This window comes from Gorilla gorilla, chromosome 10, assembly GCF_029281585.2.
Source record: "Gorilla gorilla gorilla isolate KB3781 chromosome 10, NHGRI_mGorGor1-v2.1_pri, whole genome shotgun sequence".
NCBI lineage: Eukaryota > Metazoa > Chordata > Mammalia > Primates > Hominidae > Gorilla > Gorilla gorilla.
Window position 1 is genome coordinate 24,737,925 of NC_073234.2, and position 18,925 is coordinate 24,756,849.

At 37.2% G+C, this 18,925-nt stretch overlaps 2 protein-coding genes across 2 annotated transcripts in view; one reads left to right on the forward strand and one right to left on the reverse strand.

The window, feature by feature from the left end:
- KLRG1 (killer cell lectin like receptor G1) overlaps positions 1–1,074 on the forward strand; it is a 109,033-nt gene extending 107,959 nt beyond the window's left edge. The window contains exon 7 of the mRNA XM_055358643.1: positions 963–1,074. The gene's annotated coding sequence lies outside the window, so the exon portion shown is untranslated. The remainder of the gene's footprint in view (positions 1–962) is intronic.
- Positions 1–18,646, reverse strand: part of A2M (alpha-2-macroglobulin) — a 48,436-nt gene extending 29,790 nt beyond the window's left edge. Inside the window, exons 1-15 of the mRNA XM_004052668.5 lie at positions 18,186–18,646; positions 15,783–15,966; positions 14,804–14,963; positions 14,586–14,638; positions 12,737–12,757; positions 12,290–12,458; positions 11,744–11,828; positions 9,952–10,072; positions 8,913–9,027; positions 8,658–8,767; positions 6,669–6,830; positions 3,847–4,074; positions 3,542–3,605; positions 1,783–1,925; positions 1,009–1,158 (exon numbers count right to left, since the gene is read on the reverse strand). Of these exons, the coding sequence (XP_004052716.2) occupies positions 1,009–1,158; positions 1,783–1,925; positions 3,542–3,605; positions 3,847–4,074; positions 6,669–6,830; positions 8,658–8,767; positions 8,913–9,027; positions 9,952–10,072; positions 11,744–11,828; positions 12,290–12,458; positions 12,737–12,757; positions 14,586–14,638; positions 14,804–14,963; positions 15,783–15,966; positions 18,186–18,271 (1,851 nt within the window). The 5' untranslated portion in view covers positions 18,272–18,646. The remainder of the gene's footprint in view (positions 1–1,008; positions 1,159–1,782; positions 1,926–3,541; positions 3,606–3,846; positions 4,075–6,668; positions 6,831–8,657; positions 8,768–8,912; positions 9,028–9,951; positions 10,073–11,743; positions 11,829–12,289; positions 12,459–12,736; positions 12,758–14,585; positions 14,639–14,803; positions 14,964–15,782; positions 15,967–18,185) is intronic.
- Positions 18,647–18,925: the final 279 nt, after the last annotated feature.

Here is an 18,925-nt window from a genome sequence, read left to right on the forward strand (position 1 = left end):
TTTTTTTTTTTTTGACACCAAGTCTTGCTCTATTGCCCAGGCTGGAGTGCAGTGGCACGATCTCGGCTCACTCAACCTCTGCCTCCTGGGTTCAAGTGATTCTCCTGCCTCAGCCTCCTGAGTAGCTGGGATGACAGGCGCCCGCCACCACGCCTGACTAATTTTTGTATTTTTAGTAGATACGGGGTTTCATTATATTGGCCAGACTGGTCTCAAACTCCTGACCTCAAGTGATCTGCCTGCCTTGGCCTCCCAAAGTGTTGGGATTACAGGCGTGAGCCACCAGGCCCAGCCATAATTCTTATAAAAACAGAAATCTGATATTTCATTTAGCCTGTATAGCCTCAGTGCAGGTATATGTATCACTTTTGTTAGGCTTTTTGAAATGTTGAAACTAGTTTGACAACTCCTATTACTGGTTGCATGGAGCTCTGGGATTTTAAGGACTTGGGGTACTGTATGATCTTTTTACATTTTAAATATATAATTTCCGAACAGCTTCCCCGGTTGCTCAGTTAATCCTTTCTTTTATTTTGCATAACTGCACTTCTCATATAGCACTTTTCACAATTTGCTGTGTATTCTCTCCAGCCTTGCATATACGGATGTCCTGACACAATCAGAAGATTTGAGTTTGTATTGCTATGTGCTCTTGAGCAAGAAGCTTAATGTGTCTGAATAACGAGTCCTTTTTTGGTTGTTAATTTTCATCACATTTTGTCTTTTTAAAAATTCTTTTATTTGATTCAATATATTGTATTTTGTTTATTTTTTTAACTGCAGAAGTGAGTAGTTATATATATATATATATATATACATATATATATATATACATATATATATATATATAAAATTCCTTACCAATGAAAGCCCACAAGAGAGCTCAAAGCAATTAATTCCTAGATAAATATAATTTTAGTTGATCTTATCCTACTTATCCAGTCATTTTTCCTTGCTCTCAGCCCCTGGCATGGCCCTTCTTGATTCCTGAGGCTGCCGGGAACTCACCGAGGATGCCGAGAGCTCAGCATCAGGCTTCATGAGCAGCACGCTTTGGTCCACAGCACGGAGGGCGCAGACGGACTGAGGAGCCGCTGTGACTCGCAGGTGGGCGTGTGAGGCTGGGAGACTTTGTGATGGGCTGAAGCTCAAATCCACCTGTGAAATTGGAACAAAAGGTCAGAAAAGCAAATTTCCAGGTTTACCCATGCATTCACTCGCATTTGCAGAGTATTCCTCATGTACAATGTATAACCACTCTGCTTGACTTCGTGGAGGGTTGGCATTGTGTCAGTCCTGAAGCTTTTTGTTCCCTACACTTCTCTTTCACTCTCAAGAATCATTTGAGCCAGTAGAATTATTTCTAATTATTCTTATAAATTAATAGTCATGAAATGCCATTTTTATCTTTGATACACGGCAAGGTGCTTATTAATTGTGGTGGAACATGCATGGGTCTAGGTGCTCTTGCATTTTTCTTTTGGCTCCTTAGTAGTCTTAAAAACTTGCTTACTTATTTCCCAACGTTTCATCATAGAAGAAGGGAATAACACACTCTGAACTGTGTAATTGGTAAGAGGCACTGCTAGGAGAAGTTTGAGAGTTTTGTACAAGGAATCAAGTGATTCTGCTTCTTAGTGTGACTCTGCCACTACCTTGCTGAATGTCTCTGGGGAATTTGTTTAACCCTTTTGGCCCTAATGTTCACATGTGTAAAACAAATGATAACAATAGTAACTTCTAGTTTTACATGTTGAAGATTTTATGATCTGAAACACCCACCTTGTTGGCCAGACAATTTTCAACATCATATTTTGCAGAATCCCCAATCACGTCCCCGGTAGGTAAAACGGCATAGATGAGCAGCCGAGCGACAGGAGCAATGTCTGACTTCACAGGGATTGAGATGGAAAAATGGCCCTTCACTGGGGCACAAAGAGAATGAGAGGAAGCCATCATAGGTTAATGACTATTTCCATTAGTAGATGTAACAGACATAATAAACAGTAGATGTAACAAATGGATGATTACCTCTAAGGACTCTAGCTTTAGAAAAAAACCCTATCAAAGCCCTCTCTCCTCTCATAAATCATATACTATGTTGATTTTTCACCAGCTTTAAGCTTCAGCTTACCCACCTAATATTCTGATGCTAGTTAAGGGTATGAAGACATCCAATTCACTACCATTTGATCTAGGCCTCATACTAGAAGAGGGAAATAGAACCTGAAGTTATGAGATGTAAGAGTAAGAGTTCATCACATTGTATTCATGCTACATCCTCTTTAACCTTCTATGAGCCAATATTTGATTCTTTCTCCATAAGAGGAACACCATGCTCCTTCAGAAGTTATTTTTTGATGCCTATGTAGATTCTTTAGAGGTTGCATTAAGTTTCCTTCAGTCTACTATGGTGCTTCTGTGTTGCTAGAAGAGCTAATGAGAGAGTAGATTACTGATACTTTTCTAGCAAGTTATCTTTTAGAGTCTACTAGACTAGGAGCAACCTTCAAAGGTTTATATTATGACATATTTGCTCATGGCAAGAGTCCGCTTCAGTCGGTAGAAGTACCCAATTTAATGCTTCATAAATCACAACTATCTTGAAAGGGAAAAAAGATATTTATAATAATATAAATGACATAAATGACTCAGCACAAGACCTGGTATATACAACATACCTTGAAATCGTACATTTTCTCCACCCCATTCTCTAACACAATTCTCATTTTGAGAAGAGGTTCAAGAATATTTATGGTTTAAAAATTTGGAATAAGCATAGATTATACACAACAATATTTTATGTATTTTATTTTTCCCCCTTTTTTCTTATTTATTTATTTATTTATTTATTTACTTTTATAGAGATGGGGTCTCACTATGTTGACCAGGCTGGTCTCAAACTCCTGACCTCAAGAGATCCTCCCATCCCATTCTCCCAAAGTACTGGGATTACAGGCGTGAGCCATCATAGCTGGCCCACACCAATATTTTAAATAACGCAAAGAAAATAGGCTGAAAAAAAAGACAACACATATTTGATAAAGGGTGAGAAAAAAAACATTATTGTTTTCCCTCCCTCAACTTTCTTTTAATTAATATTAGATGGAAATGGTCTCTCATTACTTGAAAGTATTCCTGATATTCCCAGCTCAGGAATGGAAAACCAAACATCATATCTTCTCACTCATAAGTAGGAGCTAAGCTATTAGGAAGTGGCAGCTAAGCTATTAGGAAGTGGGAGCTAAGCTGTGAGGATGCAAAGGCATAAGAATGATACAATGGACTTTGTGGATTCAGGGGGAAGGGTGGAAGGGGATGAGGGATAAAAGACTGCAAATTGGGTACAATGTATACTGCTCGGGTGATGGGTGCACCAAAATCTCAGAAATCACCACTAAAGAATTTATTCATGTGACCAAACACCACCCGTTCCCCCAAAAACCTATGGAAAAAAAGGGAAAGTATTCTGATACTTCCGTGGTGTAAGGCTGAATGGGTCAGAATGGGGCAGCAATGCAGAGATGATGGAAATACTCACTGTCTTCCTGCTTCACAAGCAGTCCATGAGTCCCAGTTCGGACAATGCCTCCCTTTGCCATTATCTGCAAAAAAGGAAATAAAAAGAAATTAAATGTGCCAAAGAGAGAACACGCTTCAGTCTCACTTCAATATACTTGTTTTATTGAGTCCCTGCTGGCAATAATTCACCTCAAGAGAAGTCAAACTTTCAAAAGGAACATGGATAAGAAGTTGAAGTAATGACATCTAAAGAGCTTCATGATTACTTGCTCCACAGAGAGCTTTTGTCTACAGTGAAGTCAACGCAGTAACCTCCCTTCTCACCAGATAATAGAAGGAGAGCTTCTTCAGCCCCTGCAGGGCGCCTCCATTCAGAATATAATGTGCCTGGACTGTCTGAGTTTGGCCACAGGGTAGTTCATGAGACATGGGCTCAAGGTGGACAAAGCTCTTGCTTGGGGAGAACACAAGATAAGCAGTGTGATGTGCCTCTTCGTGTTCTTCTGACACCCACTGGTAGCCGTAACAGGGACTACGATCCTTGTAATTGACCTAATGAATTAGAAAAATTATATTATTTTTAGATTATACATCATAAAGATTAATGTTCTCACAAAACTACGTAAGTTTACTGTCCTACCTTAACTAGTAGCTAGAAATCTTTTGTTCTACAATGAAAAGTGGGAGAAGGACCCCTGATTTTGTTTCTCTGCTTCAAATGTAGGCATGCTTTGTGACTACACTGCAGAGCCTCCTGGGATTGAGATTTATATTTCTTAAGAGCATAAAAGGAGGCATCCTTTGCTCTGATTAGCTTGCTTGAAATTTCTTTGACTGCTTTACCTGTGCAGTTAGAGACACTGGAGCTATGAAACTTCATTGAGGAGAGTAAATAATCTCTAGAAATGGAAGAACTGTGCTTTCAGAAAGCAGCTGCCTCTTTTAGGGTGGATTTTGAATGGGTATTGTGAATAAATAAAATATGGTAACCTTAGGGGTCTGAGAAGACATTGGTAGAAAGCATTGGTTTAAGAGCTGAGCTGATGAATTAGCTGAAGTCTACCTCTTCTGGGCTATCTTAGGCTGATTGCTATTATTGTTATTTTTTTGAGACAGGGTTTTGCTCTGGCGCCCATGCTGGAGTACAGTGGCACAATCTTGGCTCAGTGCAGTCTCTGCCTCTGGGGCTCAAGTGATCCTCCCAGTCAGCCTCCTGAGTTGCTAGGACTACAGGTGCATGCCACCCCACCCAGCTAATTTTTTGTATATTTTGTAGAGACAGGGTTTCACCACGTTGCCTAGGCTGGTCTCGAACTCCTGGCCTCACGCAATCCACCCACCTCAGCCTCCCAAAGTGCTGGGATTACAGGCGTGAGCTACCATGCCTGGCCTAGGCTGACTATTTTTAATGCTCCCTGCAGTCTGGATTCTAATGCCTCAGAGGCCCTATTTGGGTTATATTTCCAACTTTTCTTCCTGTAGAAGTTATTCCTTAGCTCCTTTCAGGCTTCCTCTACCTTCATCCCCAGCTCCCAATAGCACTAGTGAATCCTTGAGCAAAACATTTTGTTCATATCTTAATGTATATTTTGGTGACAACACATATATGATCACCCCAAACAGGGAGCATGTAGAAATAATAATTTCATTGTCAAGACTAGCACAGTGCTGGCACGTGGAAAGCATTCAAGACACTTTTTGAAATGAGTAAACATTCAAATTTGAGTTTATTAGAGGTAGGTGCTTTTAAAGCTATTAAAAAATATTAAAGCTAAATCTATTAAAGCTAAATAAATAAAATGTATTATTTATTTCTCTATAACAAGGTAAGAGCTCTAAAGAGGCAGGGGTTTTCCATTACCATGATTATGTAATATATATTAAATATGTATTGTATATCCATGTATCTATAGACATGTCTACATCTCTCTTGATGAATAGAGGACTGCATGCTATACCGAATAAGTTATATTGATTCTGAACAGGTCATCTGGAGAAAATTAGAATAGCAAGACAAAATCAAGTAAGGTAATAATTTTTGGAGTATATATATTTAAAACTAAATGCTAATTATGTTAGAATTGGCTTTTATAGTAAAAGTATCTAACAGTCAAAGGGGGCTTACTAAGTGCTTCAACATGTATTATTTCACTTAATCTTCACAACCACCCCAAGAGTTAGGTGTTAGTATTGCAATCATTTTACAGATAAGGAAATGAAGCACAGAGGTTTTAGTGAATTCCTTAAAATAGGGTTGAGCCAGTATTTTTAACCACTTTATCTGATTCAGATTCTGGAATTCACACTTTTCAAAAAAATTATTATAAACACACACACACACAACATAAAATTACCATCTTCATTATTCTTTAGTGTATAGTTTGGTAGTGTTAAGTATATCTGTTGTGCAACAGATCTCCAGAACTTTTCATCTTGTAAAACTAAACCTGAATACCAATAAGAGCAATTCCCCATTTCTCTCTTTCCCTAGCCCTTGGCAACCACCATCCTGTTTTCTGTTTCTATGACTTTGACTACTTTAGAAACTCCATGTACGTGAATCATATAGTATTGGTCTTTTTGTGACTAGCTTATTTCACTTACCATAATGTCCTCAAGGATCATTCATGCTGTAGCATGTGACAGGATTTTCTTCCCTTCTCAGGCTGCATAATATTCTGTTGTATTTATATACCACATTTTGTTTACCTGTTCATCCCCTGATGGACATTTGGGTAGCCTCGATCTCTCAGCTATTGTGAATAGTGCGGCTATGAACATGGGTGTGCAAATAGCTCTTTGAAACCCCGTTTTCGATTCTTTTGAATATATGTCCAGAAGTAGGATTACTGGATCATTTGGTAATTCTATTTTTTAATTTTTTCAGGAACTACTATACTGTTTTTCATAGTGGCTGCGCCATTTTACGTTCCCAGCAACACTGCTAAAGTCTAACCCGCACTTTTAATCACAATATACTGCCTTCTTTTCATAAACTTTAAAAAAGTTAACCTTCAATTGGTTTCTAATTGCTAGTTTTTTTCTCTCCATAGAACTAGACACAGTTTGGAAATTTTCTCACGCTTAGGTTGCAACCTTGTTTTCAAGGCTACTTCATGTCATTGGTAATTTCTTTCCAAACTTACCCTAACAGTAAGAGAGGTACCCATAACGTTGGTGGTGTTGATAGAGAACTGTACAAGGCCATGCTCATCCGTGGTAGCATTGGAGTAATAGTTTGCTTCATTTCCTCTGATGAATATGACTTTATTTGGTATAGGGACGCCTTTCCCATCTACTAGGCGCACCTGAAGATTAAAAGCTGTGGATTAGTTATATTGGTAATAACTAATAGGCACCAAACATATTCATTTATCACATTTTTTAGTGCCTCCTCTATGTTGAACATGGTTCCAGGCACTGAGGACACAGCAGTGAAAAAAAACGAAGTTTCTTCCATCACAGAGCTTACTGTCTAGTGAAAGAGATAGATGCTAAATAAATATATACATAACATACACTAATTTAGTAGTAATCAATCCTAAGAAGAAAAACAGAGCAGTGTGAAGGGATAGAGAGTGATAGGGATAATAACAAGAGTGACCTGAAAAATGTCTTCTAGATATTTTGGAAGTGCTGTGTATTATTATATATAACTCTTAGAGAGTCACAGAGCACTAGAGTAATATGATAATGAAATATTTTAATCTATTAATCTATTAACTAAATTTATTTGTGCCCCAAACACCTATTTTGGAGTGGACCATTAACTTCCTATAGATTAGTGTCTGAAGTCTCATAAGTGCACAAGTAAACAATTGCCAATACATTGCCCTGTGTGTTTCTCCAGTTGTCTTAGACATGAAGATCTCAACCTAGATCTTCAGCCTTTTGGAAGGTAGGCAGATTTTATGACACACTTCCCATGTGAAAAATGTAAAATTGAAAAGAGGCACACAGTATTAAATAAGTTGCCAAATCTAATTTACTGCTAATATTGTATTGGCAGTTGAGTAGTCCAGTTCAGATTGTAAAGGTGGCGATTCTTTTTCAGTATAAGCTACATTTGGTAGCAGGAAGAACAATAGGCTGACCCCCATCAGTACTCATAATTGATTTACAAAATCTAAGTTTGCCAATGAAATGTTGGCTGCATGTACAAAGACAAGAATAGGCACATAATTCTGATTTTCTTCTAGCTAGAGTCTTATGACAAATAGGATATTTAACAGCAATAAAATGTGCTTAAAAAGTACACTACTTTCTGAGAAATTTACAAATGAGCTACACTTTCATTTTAGGAAGTTGAATACATTTTGGTGTCATGACATAACCAAGCCTTCTAGAATGTACTCCACTTTGTTGAGTCTATGCCTCTTTTACACCCTTCATAGCTGAAATCCTGTAACATTTACATTAAGAAAATGATACACAGTAAATACACATTGAGGCACATGTAACTGTGATCTCAGACTTCTAGAGTCATAAAGATCCATTTGCACATCTGCCGACAACAGAAAAATTGTAAGGGAAGATTTTTTTGGTAGATAATATGAAAATTCATAATTCAAAAATCTGAGAACCTTAAATAGCAGTGTTTTACCCCATGTTCACTGTTTTAGAAATATACTTGTTATAGAAAAATAGTGTAAATATACTATCCATGAAATAAACATTATTGTAGAATCTTTAATACTTCAAAATAAAAATTAAAACCACGTACCCACCTGTTTTCACACAAAGTTAGTGTTAGCATCGTAATGAAACTGGTCAGCATGAATTTTGAGATTCTTGTGAGAAAATGTCATAAAAACCTGAGACTGCCTGGTAAACCATGAGAAGGAGATTGAGTGACTTGTACAATGCTGTTTCAAAAGAAGGGGGAAAAACTCTACTAATTTTAATAAGGCCTTAGGATAATTACATACATTTCATACACAAATTTACAGAAGAATAAATCTATTTTTATGTAGTTTTATACCTTTGGTTATACTAATCAAGCCTTGGTGATATTTTATACTTTTGGTTATATTAAATGCTAACATTAACCAGGCATGGTTTTAGCAGAAACCATAACTATTGTGCTAATTAGGTAACAGTATATGGGTTGATGAGTGAACTGGAAAATACTCCACCTGCCCAAAGAAGGGAATCCCCTGTCGAAAGTGTGAGTCCACTTTCACAAATGAGAGTTTGGTTATGGTTCTTGTGATTTCACTAGACTGCCTTCCAGTCAATTCCACCACTGAAAAAAAAGAAAAAAATCTGTTCTTTTTGGGAAGAATGATGTCTCTAAAATTCTATCACCTCCCCCCAACTTACAATTCATTATTTGGCTAAGAAAATCAATGCCTGTTGTGTTTTCTCTTATACCCATGTAGTACACAAACCTGTTCCTTCTTCTTGGATCTGGGCCTCAGTGTGAAGTTTCATTTCATACTCCTTCCTCTTCAGCTGGAAGACCTTGGTTTTTACTTGCTGATAGAAGCAGCCATGGCTGTTTAGCTAAGAAGGGAGAAAATAAAATACAAAAATACAATGCATATTATACTAAATAGATCAGTGGTCAGATAACCTGGTGTGATTTTTGTGGGGGGACAACATCATGTAGGCATTTCCTATGACGAGGACACAATAAATATTCTCTAGCAACTAAATATTAAATTTCACAACAATATCTCATGTATAATTGACAAATGTATTCCTTGGTATCTGAAATTCCCTAGATATATTGCGATAGAAATGTCTTAAAATTTGAGGAGTAATTTTTTTTGCACAAAGGATGCATAATATTTATACATATTTATGGGGTACACGAGATATTTTGTTACATGCAGAGAATGTGTAATGATCACATCGCGGGATTTAGGGTGCCTACCAACTCAAGTATGTATCATTTCTATGTGTTGGAAATAGTTCAAGTCCTGTCCACTTGCTATTTTGAAATACACAAAATACACAAAGTGCTCTTGACCGTTAGAACTCCTCATCAAAGTCTGGTTCCTCCTCCATAACATTCAGCTGTGGCTGGGAAGCGGCCTTCTATATGGGGACTGTGTTTGTCAACTCTCTGGCATCTTGGTGGGGCCATGTGATAGGTTCTTGTTCACAGAGAGAGCAGAACTGATGGCCTGGCCAGCTAAGGCAGTTAAGAGGTGTATGGTTTTTTCCTCCCTTTGTAGAAGTGTATGCCCATGGAGGCTTTAGATGGCTCAGCGTCTATCATTCTGAAACACTCACAATGGGCAATTACAAGAAATAAATAATTCCCATTGTGCTAAGTTCATGATTTTTTTTGAAAAATTACAATAGCCAACATGGAATTCTCTTCTAGATTGTTCTCTTCCTGCATCAGAAAAATGCTGCAACTCACTGCTTTTCAACAATGCCTTTATTGTTATTCTCTAGAAAAAATAGTGTTCAACCTACCTGTCCACTGAATTTCTCACAGAAAGCCTGTGAATCTTCACCGTGGCAGTCGGAAGCGTCACTATACTTTCTGCAAATGCTCACAGTCACATGTCCAGGGACAGGCTTCCCATATGTGTATCTGTCATGAGAACATTCCCAAAGGAATCAGAGCAGACACTGAACCTCCCCATTTTCTAGCTATTTATATCTCCCCTTTAGCTACAGTATATTCCCTGTCTGTACTTCCCTCTGCTCTCTGCTGGGCTCACACAATATTGAAGACAAGAGTCACTAATGGCTCTTATAGAAATCTCCATTGCAACATGCTGAAATTTACATTCTTCTTTTATCATTTCTTTTTTTCCTCGTTTTTTTTTAGTTTTATCTTTAAAAAGTCTTTCTTATTATAAAACTTAAACCCGTTCTTAAAAGAGAAACAATACCAGCAAGACGAAACAAACAAAACAAAACAGAACAAAAAAACCCCAAACACCCTCAAGTCTACCTAGGAATACAAACTATTAGTACGATAGTGTCTCTTCTTCCATCATCCTCTCCCCATGTGCAGCCATCTCTATATCGAGTTTCACTTGTTTATTTTATTTTATTTTATTTTATTTTTGAGATGGAGTCTCGCTCTGTCTCCCAGGCTGGAGTGCAGTGGTGCGATCTTGGCTCACTGCAACCTCCACCTCCTGGGTTCATGCCATTCTCCTGCCTCAGCCTCCCAAGTAGCTGGGACTACAGGCGCTGGCCACCATGCCTGGCTAATTTTTTGTATTTTTTAGTAGAGACGGGGTTTCACCATGTTAGCCAGGATGGTCTTGATCTCCTGACCTCGTGATCTGCCCGCCTCAGCCTCCCAAAGTGCTGGGATTACAGGCGTGAGCCACCGCACCTGGCCTGTTTACTTTTTTACAAAAGTGGGATTGTGTCATAAATATGTCATAGACAATTGCTGGGTTTCCAAGTGCATTTGTCCCTTTCCTATTTGAGAATGTCCTCTGTATGTCTATTTGCAAGATCACACCAGTTATGAGGAACCAGGAACTTGGCCATCACTGTGAGACAGAACTGGAGCAGGGGCCTAGCTGAATAGTAGGTGTATTACATGTGTGATCTTTGGGCAGGACTATACCTGCTCTTCCTGCTACTGCTACTGTGTGCCACCATGGATGGGAACATAAGATCCAGGAAACAAGAGTTTTCAAGGTTGGAACAGACTGTCTTGAGAAATCACGTTCAGTCTCTTCAGTAAAAATGTCAGTGCAGACAGGTATGTAGACCAGCCTTAGGTAGACTAGTGAGTTAGATGAGATTTCAGTTGTATGCCTATCTCTACAAATTCTGAATCTAAGTGATTTTTCCAGTAAGCATGCAAGGTCAGGTAAATGATCTGTTGATGATTGAATTTCCCCTATAGCCATGTGTTAATTATCTCCCTAATATACGTTTGGTTATTTTTGGTTAAGGCAGAGCCAATACCCTTCAACACTATCCACCCTTCCCATTTTGTGTGTGTGTGTGTGTGTGTGCAGTTTTGTCACTTTCAGAATCAATCCTATTAGCATAACCTCTCTAGAAACAGTTTCTTACCTCATGATAGAATAATGCTGATAAGAACGTGAAAGAAAATAAAAAGGAAAAATAGAAAAGCAACAGGAGAATAACATTCTACAGATGAGGATGCTGTTAAAGCACTTAAAATTTTTGTGTTGCCACTGCTCCCGGAGAGAGTAGTTAAAATATCCCAAATGGTGAGTCTCTTTTAAATAATCCCCCACAAAAGATTTTTAAAAAATGAACTCACAGGCCACACACTGATACATTCATCTCTTCTTCCAAGATGGTGATTATCTTTGGCACTGTTACTTGTACTTCAAACTTGGGAAGAACTGTTGATTGGTGATAAAGAAGGTTGGTGATTGGTTTTCAACTTTGGGGGAATTCCTATTTTCAGGTTCCCTGTAACAGTTCTCTAATAATATTTTAGGGCTCTGAAAAGGTAGCTCTGCTCTCCAATCTATTCTTATCTATCCTCCTCTCAAATGAAGATTTCAGTTGAGGGACTATGAGAGATCACTGTGTGCTTAATTAATTACGGAAAACTCCATTAAAACAAGAATGTTTTAATTTCGGGGGTTGGTATTAAATATTGCTACAGAAAATAACGAAGCTATGTGAAGTCCTATTCACAAATCACTGATGTCCTCGTTGGACTTAGGTGTAATTAATTCTACTCCAAGCCCAATGTCACCCATGGGAAATGGAAAGACTCCAAATGAACCTAAATTCCAGGCCCTAAGAGTTTAAATATGAAGAAAAATAATGCTTGATGACTTTTCATGATCCATACCAAATTCCTCCACAGTGAAAGGGTGCTCTGTCCTTCCACCTGATTTCTTCTGTACCACCACCTTGTAGGAGCCCTGGAAGGGCTCTGATGAGAGGGGAAAAGAAAATTGCTTGAGGCCACCGTCTAACTGGAAACTCTGCCATTGTGCGATGCGATTTCCTTTGGGATCCTATATGAGTAAATTAATTATAACTTACAAAAGCACCTGGAGCATTGGAGCTAATAAAAGATATCTATGGAAACCCTAAGTTATCTACAAAAAGGACAAATGGAGTAGTAGTAAAGGGTGAGGAGAGGAGATGAGTTATAGCCATCTAGCTCTATGGGAGTTTGAAGGCTTCTCCTTTAATGACAAGTTTCTGAGATATTGTAAACACCTCTGAAATAAGAACATTTTCCCTATATGTATTGCTTTCCTTCTAATATGGAATGTTTCATGTTGCTTACCTGAATGTATACTAGTGGAATCTGAAAGACAAAAGAAAAAAGAAGAAGTTTATAATTATTTTCAAATATTCTTAAATCTCATTTATAAGCAAAGCAGCTAGTATTTGCTAGCATAACAGGGTGAGTATAGTAAAAAATAATTTAATTGTACATTTAAAAATAACTAAAAGTATAATTGGATTTGTTCATAACACAAAGAATAAATGTTTGAGGGGATGGGTAGTCCATTTATTGATACAGGCATGCAATGCATGATAATAATCATTATCCATGATTGGATAATGATATGGATAGTGATAATGATTATCATCCATAATCATTATCGTGCACTGCATGCCTGTATCAAAATATCTCATGTAACCCATAAATATATATACCTGCTATGTTTCCACAAAAATTAAAAACAATAAAAAGTTTAAAAAATCTAAATTAGTTTCATATAGAATAATTCCCTCTATAGTGAAATACAGAAATATTCCAGATTAAATTTTATAGAACTTTTCATTAATCTATTTTAAGCAATTAATAAATAATGTTAAGAACTTACTAGGCCTTCAGCAGCAAATATACATGTAAAGCGCCATTTACTAAAAATGGATTTATTAACATGTCTTAAGTGCTTATAGCATCCTAGTGAAGATCGATCCTTTGCTATGCAATTTTACAGGTTGAGAAATAAACACTTATGTAACTATAAGTAAATATGTTCAGATGTAATCATTAAGATGGGTCATAGAATTCTTACATAGTTCTAAGAATGAGGAGGAATGGACATATTTCATTAATAAATATTAGTTTAATAAATATTACTTTTAAAAATGAATAAACATTGATAAAGGAGCTACTATGAATGTTTATTCATTTTTAAAAACTAATCTTTATTAAGTACCTTCTCATGTGCTGTGTATCATTCTAGGTATTGAGAATATAACCACGCACAAAAGAACAATAAACCATGTTTTAATGGAGCTTATGTTATAATAGAAATAGGCAGATTTTTAAAAATCAATACGTATAGAATGGTGGTAAGTGCCAATAGAAAAACAAAGCCAAGTTAGGCTGACAGAGTGATGGGTGTGGTGCCTCATTTTAGACAGAGGAGTGAAAGTAGAAGCTGGGAGACCACTTTGAAGGTTATTGTAATGATCTTAATTAGAGATGACATTGACTAGGACTAGCTTGCAGCAGTAGTTCAGATGATAAGAAATAGTCTGAATATATTTTAAGCCAACATGATTTTCCAGTGAAGTGGATGTGGGTATGAGAGAAAGAGAAACAAGAACTAGGCCATAATCTTTTGTCTTTGGAGCTAGAAGAGAAGAGTTGCCTCTTTTTGAGATAAGAAAATGTGAAGAAGTTGATTTGGGAGAGAAAAATGAAGACTTTGGGTTGATGTCTGCATTACAATAGAAAGAACTGTTTCTTATCACAGATACCGAGAGTTAGTCTTGAGGAAAAATTAATTACCCTGACTTTCCTTTATAGTGAAGATTTTGGTAGATGTGTATAGAAAAAATCTAAATCTTTAAAATGTTTTTTGAGCTTAGGTTCTTTGAGGATTTTTCTGTGTCTGCTATTGAATGTATCTTTCTAATTGTCCTAATTAAGAACTATCCAAAAAGTAAATTTAATTGTGTGACAACTGACTGAGTACCAGCACCAAGACAGAAAGAATTACCTACTTTCTTTACCTGGAATGATGTTTTAGATTAGGATCTTGTGCTGTTGTAATGCCAGAAGTTACTATTAATGATACCAGATTCTTCTTCTCCCTGGTCTTCCCTCAACACAAAAAACAGGTTCCCAGCCTGTTTATACAATCATTTTATGTAGATAATAGAAAACTCACCAACTCATTCAGGGGGTGAAAGTTTTCATCCATGGAGACAACACGAAATTTCACTGAAACAGAAATATTTTTCATGAGCCCCCAAACCCAAAGTAGGCCTGTAGGCTGGTAAGACAAGCTTTTAAGGAACCAAGATTATAGGAGCTTTGCCTGGGGAACATCCAGGGGAAGAAGATCTTTCCTTTTTGAAGTTGTCCTGTCTGTAGGCTTCTTCATACCTGTCTGCCCTGGTTTGTAGATTGATTTGTCTGTCTGGACAAAGACCAGACTGTCCTCGTTCTTAACCATCACTGTGGTCCGCTTCTTAAATTCTTGGGTTGGTCCTTTCACTTGGACAGTGAGGAACATTACCTCCTCATTGGATGAAGACTTTGGGACCTGAAATACAGGACAGATCCTGAAACCCCATTCAGCACCCGCAGGTCTTCTCCCCTATTTGCTGTTCCACTCTTCCCTGGAGATCTTGCCCTTCTTACTTAACTTCACTCCCTTGTTCTCAGCAGGGAAAGTTGGCATGGACAGGAATCACTTCTGCCATTTTACAAATGGGGAGACAGGACACAGGGTGGAGGAAAATACATCAGTAAGAGAGGTTGTGAGATTCACACCTTCATACAGCTCACAAAAACAGTCTTGATTCAATTATACACTGAGCTTTAGCAGGTTGATATTACATGCTAAAAGGGCATGGTCGAAGCATGTTTTAAAGGCTATGGAAAAAAACCCCGTATTTTACTGACACTAGGCTGTAAGCATCTCACATGTGGACAACTCTGAAGAGATATTACACCTTTGCTCAGGGTAATTTCTACAATTTTTACTCTTAGAAGTAGTGTAGAGTGATGTGTTCCTGTCAGTCCACCACGGGTGGCTCATGTTGAGCCTTGGTCTAGTTTGCTTTATTAATATTTTTTCCATCTTAATTTTAAGAAGTCACATTTTCTTTTTTTTTTTTCCTTTCTGGCTAATAGGGTTTCTATTTGATTATTAAGCTGATTTTTAGTGTGCCTGTAAATATTTGTCTCCCATGGCTGGAGAGTCATGCATTGCTCCTTAATTTCTATACTTAGTTTGGTACATTTGGATTCCTTCCTGAAGTTCTTACCAACCTCCCAAAGCCTCATCTTGACAGAATACTAGATCCCTATGACCCTGACTAAAAGAACCAAGTATATTAAGTCAAACAGCCACACTCACAGCGAAGGTGACACAGTGGAGTACGTCATTCTCCGCCTCCAGGTCAGTGAAGAGGCTCCTGTTTCCCCTGACAGACTCCAAGGAAGCACTTACAGTCACTGTCTCATTCAGGTAGCTCAGAAGGACACAGCCCTTCTCAGTGGTCTCAGTGTGGAGCAGGGAGGGGACCAGAACCATATACTGCCTGGGAATGAGACGGTTCAGTTAGAGGAAAGTGAAGGAAGAGAGGCATTGCTATCAACAGCACTATTTTCCATCATTATAATTATCATCATCAGTTCTACACCAAGAGAAGACGTACTGATGAGCATGAAATTTGGCTGTTGAAGGCCATGCATAAGAATTATTTCCCTTTTCCCTCACATGCCATGGCAGTGAACATTTTACTTGAGGTAGGTCTTAAACAGATGAAAACTTGTAGGCATGCTTCACTTTAAGGAACAATTTGTGAACATCTGAATTCAAATAAAAATATGTAGCTACATTTGTTCATGTTGTAAAATCTATTTTTACCTTCAAGTTGCTGTAAAAAGTAAGCAAGCTCTCAGTCATGCGGACATTACAAAAACTAATCAAATTATAGAATTTTCATTAAAATATATATACACACATACATACATACACACATTCAGCAGCCCTATGAAAATTGTATGGTAAGCACTCGCTTCCACTCCACAGATATGGAATCTGAGCCTCAAAGAAAGTGAATCATTACTTCTCAGTCTCGGTTGTGGTAAGCAGCTAATAAGGTCTTAAGAGTGTTACCTAACCATGGATGTTTGCATTTTAAATATTTGCCTTTCAGCTCATGATTAGACAATGGCTCCATCCAAAAATGGTCCTCTGGTGATTGACTTTAGACCTTGGTAACTCATCTGCAGTACAGAAACTTTCTCAGTACCCTGACATGTAATTTAAGATCAACCCTGTAGTTTTTATACATTTTTGCTCACAGAACTCCTAAAATAATTTTTGGACTCTGTGCACTCCTTACATATTTTCAAGTAAACATATTTTTATCAAGATTTTAAGTAATAGCAAAAGATATTATTTTTGATGATATTTTAAATTAATACTTCGATTACTTTTACAATTTTCTCATGAATAATAAACACTATAGTATAAGATACCTACTATCACTATTTAAAAGTACACTAAACAATTCTTTTAGTGGTCTGATATTTAATATCTTTCTCTTCTTTTTTCCTTTTTGAATTTGAATTTCCATGCCAATTACCATACAGAAATTTATCCTAAATTTTTGTATTTCAAAAAATTTTGTGAATTATTCTTACTTTATTGTCAAGCATCTATACATATATGTATGTATACTTATGTTCACATATATACATATATGAATACATATACATAAATACATATATATGTAACATATGTGGGTAGGTAAATTTAACTTTAACTCCTTTTAAATAGAATGTAACCATAAATTTATAAATATTAAACATTTCCTTCTGATTGAGCTATGTTCAAAAATACTTGTATATAACTGATCAAAACAAAATAAATACATTACAAAGTATGATTCATACATATTAGATATAAAATTAAAATACTTTTGAAGCACATCTTTAATGAGAATGATGAGCTGTTTTTCCCCCAGTGAATTTATGTATCCATGGATTGCAAGAATTAAACAACATTAATTCTGTTACTATTTTTGTTTTGTGTAGATATAAGTGCTAAGAAGAATGGTTCCCATAAAAGTAAATAAATGGCAGGTAAAACAATTGCATCATTGTTACCACTTCTTGCAACTTCTGCATTACATGCTAAAAATCACCTAGTACTCTATTATCAAGAATCCCTTCTCATCACTCAACAGCTGGTATTTCCTTCAGTTCCTCCTTCAGTTGTGTTGAAACAAAGAATTCATCACCACCTCATCTGCAAAAGGATTTCTCTTCTGACATTAGAATCCCTTGCTTTTTCAATATCAACACCAGTATTTCAAATTGTTCCTTTATTTGGCACTCTACAGATTTTTATACTCCAGGGCATTGTTCCATGTTTGGTGGTGGGAGAGAATTGTCTTTATTTTTATAAAATAGAAAATGGACCCTTAAGAAAGAGGAAGTAAGAAAAGATAAATAGCATGGTCTCAAGTAGATCAATATGAATGTGAATATCTAAAATTTATTCTTTTAAAAAGCTAAAAATTTCTGACACCCCTTAGGAAGGCTTTGCATATTAGAGCTTCAGAGAGTTGGGGAAGAATGATTAAAAGTAAGCAAGTAATGAGTAAACTAGATTTATAAAATCTGGAAGGAACCTTAGAGATAAGAAGATGACAGTATCATAGGAAAGAAAAAGGAATGATATAAAGAAAAATCTGCAATAAATGAAGGACTCTAGGTTCATGCTTCACGCTCTCTGTGTGGAACTCACGGTTTTCCAGAGACTGAGGCATCTGTGGGCAGGAGGACCATGAGGAGAAGAACCAGACTTGGATGAAGGAGTTTGTTCTTCCCCATGTTGCAGAAAGAAAGAGCTGGAGGAGACCAGACTGTATTGTACCCTACTCCCTACAATCCATCTGGTCCCAAACACTTCCCAAAGCAACTGGGCTTTATGCTGCTCTGTGTGCAAACAGGAAGTTCCACCCACACAAGATCTCTAAACAAAGTTGAGGTCTCTGAACATTCTCTGGAAAGGTCATTGATGGCCTATTTATAGTCAAGGTTAATTCCTGGCGGGCTAAATAGAATCCCTGGAGGGCTAAAACTACATTCCCATTCCCGTAAGAGCTCACTTTTACCGTACAGCAGCTAATAAGCTTTTCAACCTCTTCTCTCCCTCACTCCCCCACAACTCCTCACAACGCCTTTTATGGTGCTTCTCACATCTCTTGTATGAATAGCTGGCAAGGAAAACTACAATTTAAGCAACACTGGGCAGGCTCAAAATAGATATTTCACTACAAGTCAGTGTGGCTGCAAGTTCTCCATTAGATATGCCTAACCTAAATGTTTGAAGCCACATCAGAATTCAGTAGTCCTCTTTGAAAATGGCATGAATTAAACCAGTAGCTTTTTGACATTAGGGATATTACTGGATTGCAGATGAAGAGCCAGGCCCTGGAAGAATGATCATAGAAAAGAGTTTCCTGTTTTAAGAAAGTGAAACAA